We start from the raw sequence: 12,393 nt of genomic DNA on the forward strand, positions 1-12,393 counted from the left end.
AAAAAAGGTAAAAGGAAGCTAACACAGATTTTTTACAAGTTAAGGGAATCTTAATAATAAATGAAAAGAATCTAAAATGTATCTACAAAGAGAGAAAAGGAAATGAAGAGGAGAAATAAATCTTCATTTGTTTTTCCATCAAAGAGTCTTAAAATTGTGAAGTGGTTCTGATGCCCTGTCAGCAAGCCCCAGACATACTTTTCCAAGTTTAAATATTCCGAGACTTTGAAACTGGGAAAAAAGTTTAAATGTCTTGAACTATTTCCCTCTGGAGTAAAGCAATCTGATCTGTTCTTGCTGCCTGTGTGTAGCAGAGTGTCACCAAGCAACCCCACAGGGCTGTGGTTTCACATCCAGCAGATAACCTCACACACAGCACAAATGTCACGTATTTCATTCTCTGGATTAGGAAAAGCCAGCTTAGAGGGAGGAAAAGAATCTGCTAGCAGGCTTCCAGAAGAAACATGCATTTTGATCACATTTCTAATTCTGGTGCTGCCATAAATCTAGCAGGAGACAACCTTTACTTCTGACAGCACTCAGGAAAGAACTGGGGAATAAATTTCAGCGTGCCACATTATTGCCAAGTAGAACTCTTGAATTTAAGGCTAAGACATGGAGGTGTCACATAAAACATTGTTTCCTCTGCACAATTCTAAGTCACATTCCACCAGGAAAGCCAGACCAAATTCCTGACCAGCCTGTTCAGGGGAGCTCATCCTCTGGATGGGACAACAAATACTGCAGTCTGCATCTGCTCCCTGCCTCAGGTGAGCAGCCTGCACAGCCCTCTCTGCCTCCTCATCCTCTTCTGCAAGTGTACTGACTCCAAGGTGTTATTCTTGTGCTGAGAATAACACAGGAACAGGCAGGAGGTAGTATTGTAGAAAGAGCAAAGAAGGCTTTATTCAAGAGAACCATGCAGTTTTTATAGTGATATGATAGGTTTTATTTGATTGGCTAACTAACAGAAACATCTTCTTCACACAGTTGTTACATCTTTACAACTCCCTAAAAATTCTCACATGCCGCTGTGAGAAACGCTTGCTGTTTCTCTCTCTCCATCCCACGGCACCCACACCAAGGACCCAGAGAGGAGGAAGCATGAGCAGAAAAGCCCAAAATGAGGCACTGAACCCCAAAGCTCACAAGCCTTCTGACCAAACTTGTCACTTCCACCAGCAAAAACTCCTCTTTTCATTTCTCAGAGACCTCTGGGGATGTAAGGGACTGGATCTCGATCCTTGCCTCAACAACAATCATAACATTAACCTTTTCCTAGAAATCAAGGGTTTAGGGCTGAACTCTGAATTGAGAGGGTCTGTAAAGGATCCTAGGCCTTATCAGAAGCAGGGATTTGCCCCACACAGGCTACCACCTCCTACAGCAGCATGAAACATGGAGCTCCCACCCCCTGTGCCTGCCCTTACTCACAAGTTGATGGTGCCAGTGGTGAGAGCAGTGACGACCCAGCGCAGATCCAGGGTTTTGAAGGGGATCAGGATCATGCTCACATTTGCTGCCAGCTCTCTGTAGCTCTCAGGATAAACAAAGTGGTGAGTGGTCTTGCTCCCAACATCTGATTCGTAGCCAGCAGTGGGGGCACGGTTCATTCTGCAGCCGAAAAATAACAATTGAGACAGAAGAGGAATTAGGTAAGCACAAGAACATGTGAGTTTTTACCAAGTCATTTGCTTGAGGTCAGGAATATGCTCCCATGGCTAAAAGGAATGCTATATGCAGGGTTTTCAGACAGCCCTGAGAGGTGTAGGGGTCCTCAGACAAGCTGGAATGATCATAACCCATGTGACTGAACAGTAAATGAAAGCTCAGCTTTAGTGTGGAATTCCTTGGCCTGAACAGGAGTGTACCAAGTGTATCTCTGAGCACATTCCTGTGTTCCCTTTACAGTCATCAAAAGAGTGGTGAGTCCATGAGGACACATCTCACTTCATCCTAAAGCTGGTGAGAAAAACATTGCCCTGAAGTAGATCAGCTTGACTTCCTGCAGTTCCATTTCCCCCTTATCCATCCAGGTGTATTTGAATGTCTTAGGGTCAAGGTAATAAACTATGCTATGAGCGATGAGAAGCAGCAAATATTCCTTATGGTTCTCCCACAAAAAGGCACAAAAGTCAGTGCCAAATAGACACAAAGACAGTGACAAATACAGGAGCTGCTGCTGACCCTTCATTTACTCAAACTTTACTTTTACTTTGTGGTACTCCAACAGATACTCAGGGTCAATCTGCACACACGGGGTGCTTTAGGGAACCCTGGGGTCAGTGCATGGAAATCTGCCCAGGGCCTCCAGGGCTCAGTTAAGATGTGCTGGCCAAACAGGGCTGCCCTACCATATGCTGGATGTATCACAGATTCCCAGAATCAGGATTTTCTGAGTTGGAAGGGACCCACAAGGATCACTGACTCTTAAATGAGTGGCCCATACAGGGAACAGAGAGGGGATTTCTGGACTCAGGACTGCAGGAATGCCTCTATGCCTGTGTTCACTTCTGAAAGCCAATCTGGGAACACATCAGCAATTCTCTCCCTGATGCTTTAGCTGCTCAGTGGCAGAGATTTGCATATTTCTGTGGTGCAGCACAGTGCACATTAGAGATCCCTGAAGCAACTTGTACGAATCCATGGTGCTATGCAAAACCATGGAGAAACCCCTCAGTTGTCTCTGAGCAAAATGCTTTTTTTTCCCTGCAAAAACATTATCTCAGCTCCTGGCAGAAGCACAGGGAGGACAAGGAAGGATGTAGCTGACAAGGTAATGAGGAGCATCATACATTGCCAGACAACATGCTGCCCTGGTTAATGATAACAGGAGAGGCAAAATCTGTTTATCAAGTCTATGCCAGTCTGTGTTATTGCAGGTCTCCCCCAGGTGAATTACTTAAGTTTCTTCTAACTCCCTTCAAGGGAGTTATTAGTATAGTTAGAATATCCTGCCAGCTCATGGATTTGTTACTGAGTTCCCTTTTACTGCCTTCCCTGCCAGAGACCCACACCATACTGTGCAGAAAACACTGGAAAAGCACAGGACTTTCTGTGTTTTGCCCTGAGATTAGTCAGTCAAAGGTATCAAATATGGGTCTTTCTTTCCATCAAGACAAAACCAAGGGTGACACGTTGATTATCTTACAGCCGCCCTTGGGTCCATGCACCTTTCCTGCCACCATGGTGGGGCTGTTGGTGCCACACAGCAAAAGGCAGAGCTCACACCCAGGCTCAGCAGGAAGGAACAAGCAGGAACTTCCTTCTGTTGGAAAGTAGATAGTTATACCAATAAAAGGGGGCTGTCTGGAAGGAAAGGTGCCTCCTCAGACTCCTGGGCTCTCCCCTGCCCTTGACTGTATTGCCAGAGCATGTGGAAGTGAATTTCAGGTCAGAGATTTTGTGTTTGATGCATAGAGGGGTCGCCTTCTCTTCTCACCCATGGTGAATCCTAAAACCTTGTGCAATCCTTTCAGATCTGACTTAAGATTGCTCAAATATAAATCTGAGACTGCAAGGTTCACTAAGACCCAGAATTTTGCCTTTGCCAGGGATGGCTGGCTATGGGATGGGCAAGGCCTCAGAACAGAAACATGCACCCGGGTATGTTACTCTTTAGTTATTACTACCAACTTTTGAGTCCAGCAAGGTCTTTTCTGCAGGGGTCTGGAAATGTAAGACAGACAATATAAAAATGTCCACACAGGAACAGGGCTGTCTGCATATGGAAGGACACAGAATTAAGTATAATGCACCACAGCTTCCCATATTTGCAGCTGTCCCACATTTACAATCTGTAGGAATAATGTAGAGGGCTCTCCCTTTGCCTTCATGGATCTGAAGACCAGGTTGGTGCCTCTGCCATTGGGGAGGTAGTTCTGGCAGGGAGCAAGACATGCAACTGCAGGAAGCAACTCCTGATGTGATTTGTGAAGATGTGTCACCTGAAGACTCTATGCCGTGCTGAAGCCACATCAGAAGCCAAGGTGGCTTAACAGTTCAAACAGTGTTGACCTTTTGTTGATTTGTTCTTCACTTCAGTGCACAGCTTCCTACTAAGACTTTTGTTGCCTTTGAGAGAATATTCCCACATGTGTCATTTCAAGAGCAATCCCTCCCTTCCTGCCCTTTATTGCTCTCCAAATTTGTTCTGTGCTGGCAGCTGTGGTGTGAAAGGAAAAAATCATCCTGAGTTTTTTTCAAGTGAAAGAATTTGGGTGATCTGGCCTTGTAATTGGAGTATATCCCAATTGCAGATGACACGTTGGAGGTGAACTTAGTCCAGATATTTTGGCTGCCCTCTGGCTGATAAGCTCTGCTTACCTAGCTCCTGCTTGCCTTTCAGTAGAACAAAGTAGCCAACCATGTTGCCTCAAAAGGGAGAAAAAAATGCCATTCTTTACAAATCTACAGCCAAATAGGTGACTCTTGTCCACTGAAAAGTGTCTTTGGCTTCCCCACCCTACCACTGCTTAAGAATGAACTAGTGCAAGAAAGTCAAATCTAATACAGTCAGCTAAATGTCTGAAAGATCACTCATGAGCTCTGGCTGCAGAAATAACTCTTACTCATGAATGCAAATCTTTTTGTCTCCTATATTTTTTAACACAGGCAATTATGGACTGTGCAGAACAAGCTACACCATCAATACCTATTAATGCTTTTGCATCCAAGCTAAAACACGAGGTCGTATCTCCAACACAGAGTTTATACCCCTGAAACATAGACTTGACTTAAGTACCAGGTTTCACGAGACAGATCCTGAAATCACTTGTCCCCCCTATTAGCAGTGACTTTTAGCCAGCAAAGGCAGCTGTGGCTGAGTGTTCCCTCTCACCTGAGCACGAAGTCGTGGGAGTCGATGTCGTGGCCGTACTGGGACTGCCGCAGGTTGCCCGAGTTGCCCACGACGGCGCAGCGCCGGCAGGAGTTGGAGCCGCGCTCCTGCAGAGGGTCCCCGTCCCCAGGGATCACCCCAAACAGCTCTGCCAGGGTGGCATTCAGGCTCTTCGGAGCTTTCTCTCCCTGCAGCTTCTGTTAGGGAGAAAAAGCACTCCAGGTTACCAACGCAGGCAGCTTTTCTGTGAGATAGAGATGGCTTGGAATGTCTCCTCAAAGAGGAATCCTGCAGCTACCCACAGATACTGCCTTCTGCAAGGCTTTGTGTTGGGTGCCAAAGTGGGAAAAAAATCAAGTGGAAAACTCCTTAACTTTTCAGACTTGGCTTCCTTTTTCTCCTCCTCCTCCTCATCAGATTCCCACACTTCCTCTCTCTAGCCATGACAGAACAGATCAAGTATTTTCCCTGAGGCTGGCCTTAGCAGAATAAATGTCCCTCTGGTGTTCTGTAAGCCTAAAACCACTCTGGGTCAGGTATTTTCTGTTAGGATATGTGTAAGATTTCTTTTATTTATTTATGTGTAAGATTTCTTCTAACTCTCCTATAAATGACAGAAGAGCCTCAGGGGAGCTGATGGAAGACAGAAGCGGCCGATGTCCCTGCCACAAATTTTGGCATATGCCAGGAGTGGGAGAGGGATGTGGGAAGCGAACTGTGGAGGAACCAGCTGCTCATGCAATAGGAAACTCTACTAGAGCTAGCCCTGAGGGCTGGAGATGTATAATCAGCTAAAAAAACCTCCAGGATGAAGAAAACCACCCGGATTTGGTCATTGTGTCTGTTGCCAGGGAGGGGAACTGTTCTGTAGCAGCTGTGTGGTGCATGGTGGAAACAATGGCTGGATTGGGAAAGCACAGGCAGGTGCAGGGCAGGTGATGGTCAGACACTCCCCTTGTGGGGCTCAGCTCTCTGAGATTTACTGAAGAGGCTGGCAGTGCTGGCATGCTCACACACAGCATTGCTCACCCTCTGGTGCCACTTCCTCCCCAGCTCACCAAAGGAGAACGGCTCCAGCACAAGGCCAAAAAGGCTCTGTCCTGCTCTACCAGCCCAGGGCATGGAAATACAGGGAGGGAGAGAAGAGAAACACCTTTTCCCACGACTCCAGGAATGGCCTGGGCTAACCTGGCTTTAGTTTCCAGTGTGTTTCCCTTGACTGCACCAAGAACTGTTAATTTGTCCTGCTCTCTCCCTCTCTCACACAAACAGGTGCAGCACTGTAATTTTTGTTTAAATGCTGAGCTTTTTGCAGGACCTTATTTGTACTGAAACAAACAACAGGTCTCTGGAGCTCAGAGCTAGAAGATGACATTGAGAACTTGGAACAAAGAAGACAAAGAAATGCACACACAGACTTAACCTTCCCATTAATCCTCCCTAATCTATATACATGTATATGAACTGCACAAGGTGATTAGGATGCAAAGTAATTAGGATGAACAGATGAGCACTGTAATTATGACTCTGTATGTCACTATTCAGTGCAAGGCTCAATTATATAAATAAAAAAGGTAATCTAAATTTGTGTGTGATCCAACAAACTCATGGCCACATATCTAAAATCTTGTGTTTTCTTTATGAATTGAATCTAACCTTGTCTTACTCTGAATATGAGAAAAACAATGGTAGAAAACCTGCAGCCTTCAAAATAATTTGAGACTTCATAGATGTCACATAGATATACACATATACAGGTGTATAATGTAGTAAAATACAATCTTTTTTGAAAAATGAACTTATATTGAGTAATTTGAACAGATATTTGCATATACCATATATACTCTCTGATTCTTAAGTGTCTTTAGGAAATGAAAACGAAACCCACCAAAACCTTATTCTTGAACTGATTTTGCGTGAGAAAATTCAAGAACAGGAAGGCAATTTCCAGAAAATTCCAAGTACCTGAGTGCCCTTTTTAAGTTACACTTTCTTTTCGTCCAGACTGACAGCATCAGAAAAGGGAAAGACCTGGAGCAGTGATGCATTTTTGCTGCATTAGGATAGTAAGAAACATCCTGGATAGGCACCTCCATTTACACAGCTCAGGCATCCACCACTCTTTTATGCTTCTGTCCAGAGTAACTCTACTGCACCCAAGCTGAAAATGGGAACCAACACCAACCTGAAAGCAGGACACCACTGTCCTACAATCCCCCTGTTGTACATAAATTCCATGGGAAAGACCGTTACTAATGCTAGAAATTCCCTCAGTGACCTCAAATATGGTGATGACCTTATTGCAGTGTGTGCTGAGCATCCATACAATGAGACATCTGTCCTTAACTCATTTCAAGTGCTCTGTTTTGATTTCTCAATTATTATCTGTTTGAAATATACGTTTCAGGCCTAATCTTCTATCAACACTGGTTACTCTTTGACGTTTCAGCAGAACAGAGAAGAGGAAGCAAAAAGGCTCATTTAACTCCAAGGCATATTCAGCTTATAAATGTTCTTAACAAGCAGCCAGTTCCTTATTGCACAATGTTTGCTAGGCTTACTGACAAATAGCATTACAATTACAAACCTATTATAGTTTATTTTTCCACACCAAATTTTTGTCTTATTTTTTAAGTATTGTTGTCTTTTCTTTTTTTTTTTTTTTTTTTTTTTTTTTTTTTTTTCTCCTCCTTATCAGGCTCCCACCAGTCTGGCCTTTCCCAAAAGGAAATTAACAAAATCACAGAGTGAAAGTCTGTCCACACTGTGCAGGGCAGAGCCACAGCAGTGTCATGTAGCTCTGCTAGGACAGCATTCTCCCTCCAGGTGCTGTGGATGTGTGACAGGGACATGAGTATGGATATAGCTGCTATAGGTGGCCTTAACTACACTGAAATACTTGACGCCTGTGTCCTGAGTGAAGTGGCTGCTTTCCTCAGAAGTCTGTGCAAGTAATATGTGTGTCTAAAGAAGCAATTTAACTTTTTGTCCAAGATCATAAAGCATCTTTAACCCATCTTGTTCCACATATAAAATGTCACTCAACAGTCCCTCCATGAGATATTTGTGTGTCACTTGAGAGTCAACTCTCCACCTTAGATTGTTAAAAACTTTATTTGGGAGTTCAGATTGAGAATTTTCCTTAATCATTTCCCAGCCTCAGAAACTCCCCATTTCACACACAGAAGTGAACTAGCTGTTTTTGCATCTTCTCATTTTAAAAAAGCAAGCAAAAAAAAAAAAAAAAAGAAAAGAAAAAAGGGAAGAAAAAAGAACCCTCAAGGTTCATGCACTCCCTTTACTCACCCATGCATGGCCCTCCAAGGAAGAGCCTGCTGTTCCCTCCTCATCACTGTGCACTGTCCCACTGAGGATAACAAGGGATTTGCTGCTTTTTAAACTTCTCAGGAGGTTTCACTGGGCTCTCAATACCAGCACACTGACAGCACTACCAAGCAGCAACACCCAAAACTTGGCTAAGGGGGTGCAAAGGGAGAGTGTGAATTCAGCCAAGGCTGCTCAGAGCTAATGGCTTGGAGTGGTGAGGATACAGCTACAGCCATGGATCTCAGAATGGTTTGGGATAGAAGAGGCCTTAAAGATCATCTCATTCCAATACCTGTACCTTGGGCAGGGACAGGTCCCACCAGACCAGGTTGCTCCAAGCCCTATCCAACTCGGCCTTGAAAACAACCAGGGATGGGGCATCCACTTCTTTGGGCAACCTGTGCCAGTGCCTCACCATCCTCCAAGGAAAGAATTTCTTCCTAATAATGAATCTTAAACCTGTCCTCTTGCAGCTTAAAGCCATTCCCCCTTGTGCTATCAGTATATGCCCTTGTGAAAAGTCCCTGTCCAGCTCTCCTGTAGCCCCTTTAGATATTGAAAGTCAGCAATGAAGTTTCCCCAGAGCCTTTTCTTCTTCAGGTACAACAACTCCAATTCTCTGTCTGTCTTTACAAGAAAGGTGTTCCAGGTATCTTCCTGGCCTCCTCTGGACTTGCTCTATCCATGTCCTTATCTTGGGGCTTCAAAGGAGTCAGGAGAACCTCCAAGGAAAGCTCTCCTGGAGTGCATCCTGCACCCACAGCCTAGTCTGGCAGTGTATTAAGCACAGCTTCAGAATGCCAAATTATTCTCAGGTGGAATAGATGAGCCTGCAATCATGGGTGTGATGTAGATGCAGACAGAGCATGGTCCAAGGCAGAACCCTTGTGGTGGACAGAGAGGCACAGCTGTGGCTGTGGCAGCAGCCAGCACTGGTGAGGCAGCCCTACCATAGCACAGCCAGGCAGCCTGGGGCAAGCTGGGGTAGCAATGCTGGGCTTTGTGGCTTTTCTAATTTTTTTAAACTGTTTTTCAAAGATAAAAAGCAAATGAGAATGAGAATCTCTTTTGCCCAGCTATTAATGGTCTCACTGCTGCAGTTTGGAGGCATTAACACTCATGCAACACTTTCCAGCTGCAAGATTAATTCTAGCAAGAGTCAGGTGGGACAAATCCAGGTAATCTCTGTTCTACAGACTCAAGGAGAGCCTAAAAGGAAATCATCAATTTTAAAGATGTCTCTTTGGTCTGAAAAATATGGCTTTATTCTTGTTATATTTAATGTCCTTCATTTACTATGCATCCAAGAGTTGAAGGGGAAGAACAGAGGAACTGTCAAGAGTTTGGACTTTGTTTATTGATCTGTGTAGTCAAAAAATTTACATTCTCAAATATAAATATATACATGCATATATTCTGCAAATATCACACAATAATATGCTGAGTTGTACAATTTCTGCCTTCCATGGTTGGGTCACCCCTACACTACTCTGACCCCTGTGCTGAGAGAGACCTGTGAGCTTGGACCACCTCCACATCCATCTGTCCTCACCACAGGAGGAGCAGCTCCAGCCCAGCTGGGCTTATGTGGGGGCTGCCACTGAGGGTGAAAGGTGGCCCAGGGTCAGGTTCTTCCCTTATGTCCAAAGCTGCTCTAAATGTCACAACCAAGCAGCTCAACTGCAGGTGGGGCTGGGTGGGACCAGGACCAGAGCCTGGAGCCTGGCCTGGATTTGGGATTTGGTACCCCCTTCTGCAGTGATCTGGTAGCTGCATGCTACCTTCAAAGTGCTGAGCCCTCTGTATTGCTTTCCAAGTGTCACAGACAGCATCCCAGATTCAAAGGAAACTTCTGGTGATCAAAGTATTTGGACATGTTTTCCTCAGAGAGCATTCAAAATGCATGACTCAGGTGCCAAGCAGCTCTGCTGCTGCCTTAAAAATCAATGCAGCTGCCCCAACTTCCCCAGCACGTGTTGGGCGGGGATGCCCCTTTGTTCAACAGCTGAAAGCAAATTTTTAAGCCATGTGTTACATTTTTTCCACAAATATAATGAGTTTAAACTAATATTTTCTTTTTGATACACTAATAACATGGCTACAAGATCTGAGCTTTCTTCCAAAGAAAATGCAAAACCCTGAAACATTGTAGAACTTGAGATAAAATTCTTATAACATGATAGTTTATGAACAATGTGCTACAGAGAAGATTGCCAGGAAACTCTGAGCCTAAATTTACTTATCACAACTTCAATCCATCAACCTCAACATTTGGGCTTACAACAGCAGGTTCTGATCTCCTGTTTTTTATACTTTCTGACCACCAAGAACAATGTATCCAGCCCTTAGAACAAAACAAGAAAACTATAAATAAATGCTGTGCTTTGTCACAGCATGTAATTCTTGCCATGTTTCCTTATGTACGGGTGAGGAGATTTAGTGAGAACATTTAGTGAAATTTAATGAGAAATTTAGTGGGAACATCCACAACATTTGTGTCATGGTAAAACAATGGAAAGCTTGCAGGTGAACCAGCTCAGGGAGGTGAGAAAGAAAACATAAACAGAAAGGAATGTATCACGTAACACCAGGTGCCACCTTGCAAAAACACTCTCACAGTCCCTGAGCATCAGAGGAGAGAGAGAGAGGGAGGAGGCGGGAGACAGGAAGGGTGAGAGGGAGAAAAGGGAGGGAGGGAGGGATTTCTAACAAAATGTTCACAGCCTGAAGTGTTATTAATGCCCAGATCCTCCCTGAGAGAAGGGGATTCCAATCCAACTTTGAGTCACAAAAAGCACAGAGCAGCTACAGGGGTGTATGTGGGAGAATCTGGGCCATTGTTTGCAACCTGATAATGAAGGGCCAGTTTATCAGCTGTGTATATTTAAGCAAACGAAAAGCAGGGAGCAATCCTGACAACATCCCCCGTGTTTCCATGAACAAAGGAAAGCCAGGAACATTTTCAGGGGCCTTCTCTGGAACAGCCCTGGAGCAGCAGGATGAGCCATTGCAGGGATGGTGGCACTGACCTTCTCCCCCTGCTCCTTCCCACCTGCAAAGGGGCAGCACCAAATCCAGTATACACAAGCACTTTTATTCAGAGCAGGCAGGAATATTTCCTTCTAAAAGTCACATCCTACCAGGCTGAAAGCGTTCAAACTATATATTCTCCAAATAAAACATGAAGCTACCTGGCAGCCATGGGAAGGGCTGTAAGCAAGGGAAACCACCCCATTCTTTGGTCCCAAATGTCTCTTTGTCTCCAATATTGGTCATTAACTCTGAAATCCTCCTCACCGTCCTAGGACTGGAGGGATCTAATGCTGCAGGACTATTGGGATGAGCAGCACTTATTCACATCTGCAGCAGAGGCTTAAGGGGGAGGGAGGGCAGAGTTTGGGGACAGGCAAGGGCTGTGCCTGCTTTTAGGGCAGCACATCACACAGGTGTCCCCATGGCAGGGAAGTCACAGCCATGCAATAAAGAGCTCCAGTGCATCTCAGAACCTCAATTACAGCTCAACAAAACCACCCCACTGTCTGAAATCAGCTCCTGAGAGTGAACACACACACATCCCCCCCACCCCCAAAAAGAAGTTGGAGCAATCTCAGGTTTTCTCAAACCTCCTTTTTATGTACAAATATAGCAAAAAGTTACTAATTACTGAGCTGGCAGAGCACATAAGAGTGAAACATGGCCATGAGCAATGTTTTCTTAAAGACTGGCCAAAATCTCAGAGTTGCTTTGAAGATGAGCCTAAAAATGAACAGCAAAAAGGGAGTTGCCCTCAGGATGCACCTGGGAATTATTTACTGAAGAAATGACACACTCTTGGAAAAGCTTACCCAAAGCAACATGTACATAAGGAATCAGCTGCAATGAGGAGGTGAAGCCACATCATGCCTGGGGTTTACCCAAAACCATCTTTCAGAGGAGTCAGGGCACTTTCTTCATCTACTACACATTAGGGCAAAAACTTTCAGGGAGTAAAAACTTCCAATACACAATGCAGTTATGGGGGACAGGAGAATATTTCACACATCCAGGTTGAAGTTTGAAAAAGTCTAGGAATCTTAGAAGATTTATTTTTACCATCTGAAAAAAAAAAAATTGCTTTGATTTTGTATTCTGAAGTGGTGTATTCCCTTTGAACATGATCTGAATAATAAAAGAATGAAAACACTAAAAGATGGTTAGACAGCCCTGAAAATTAATGAGCAGCTTTT

The 12,393-nt window shown here is 44.4% G+C and overlaps 1 protein-coding gene across 3 annotated transcripts in view; it reads right to left on the minus strand.

The window, feature by feature from the left end:
• ST3GAL1 (ST3 beta-galactoside alpha-2,3-sialyltransferase 1) overlaps positions 1–12,393 on the minus strand; it is an 84,055-nt gene that overhangs the window by 10,697 nt on the left and 60,965 nt on the right. For all 3 annotated transcript variants that reach the window (XM_063174474.1, XM_063174491.1, XM_063174483.1), the window contains exons 3-4: positions 4,841–5,037; positions 1,435–1,614 (exon numbers count right to left, since the gene is read on the minus strand). In XM_063174474.1, the coding sequence (XP_063030544.1) occupies positions 1,435–1,614; positions 4,841–5,037 (377 nt within the window). The remainder of the gene's footprint in view (positions 1–1,434; positions 1,615–4,840; positions 5,038–12,393) is intronic.

Source organism: Melospiza melodia, chromosome 1, assembly GCF_035770615.1.
Source record: "Melospiza melodia melodia isolate bMelMel2 chromosome 1, bMelMel2.pri, whole genome shotgun sequence".
NCBI lineage: Eukaryota > Metazoa > Chordata > Aves > Passeriformes > Passerellidae > Melospiza > Melospiza melodia.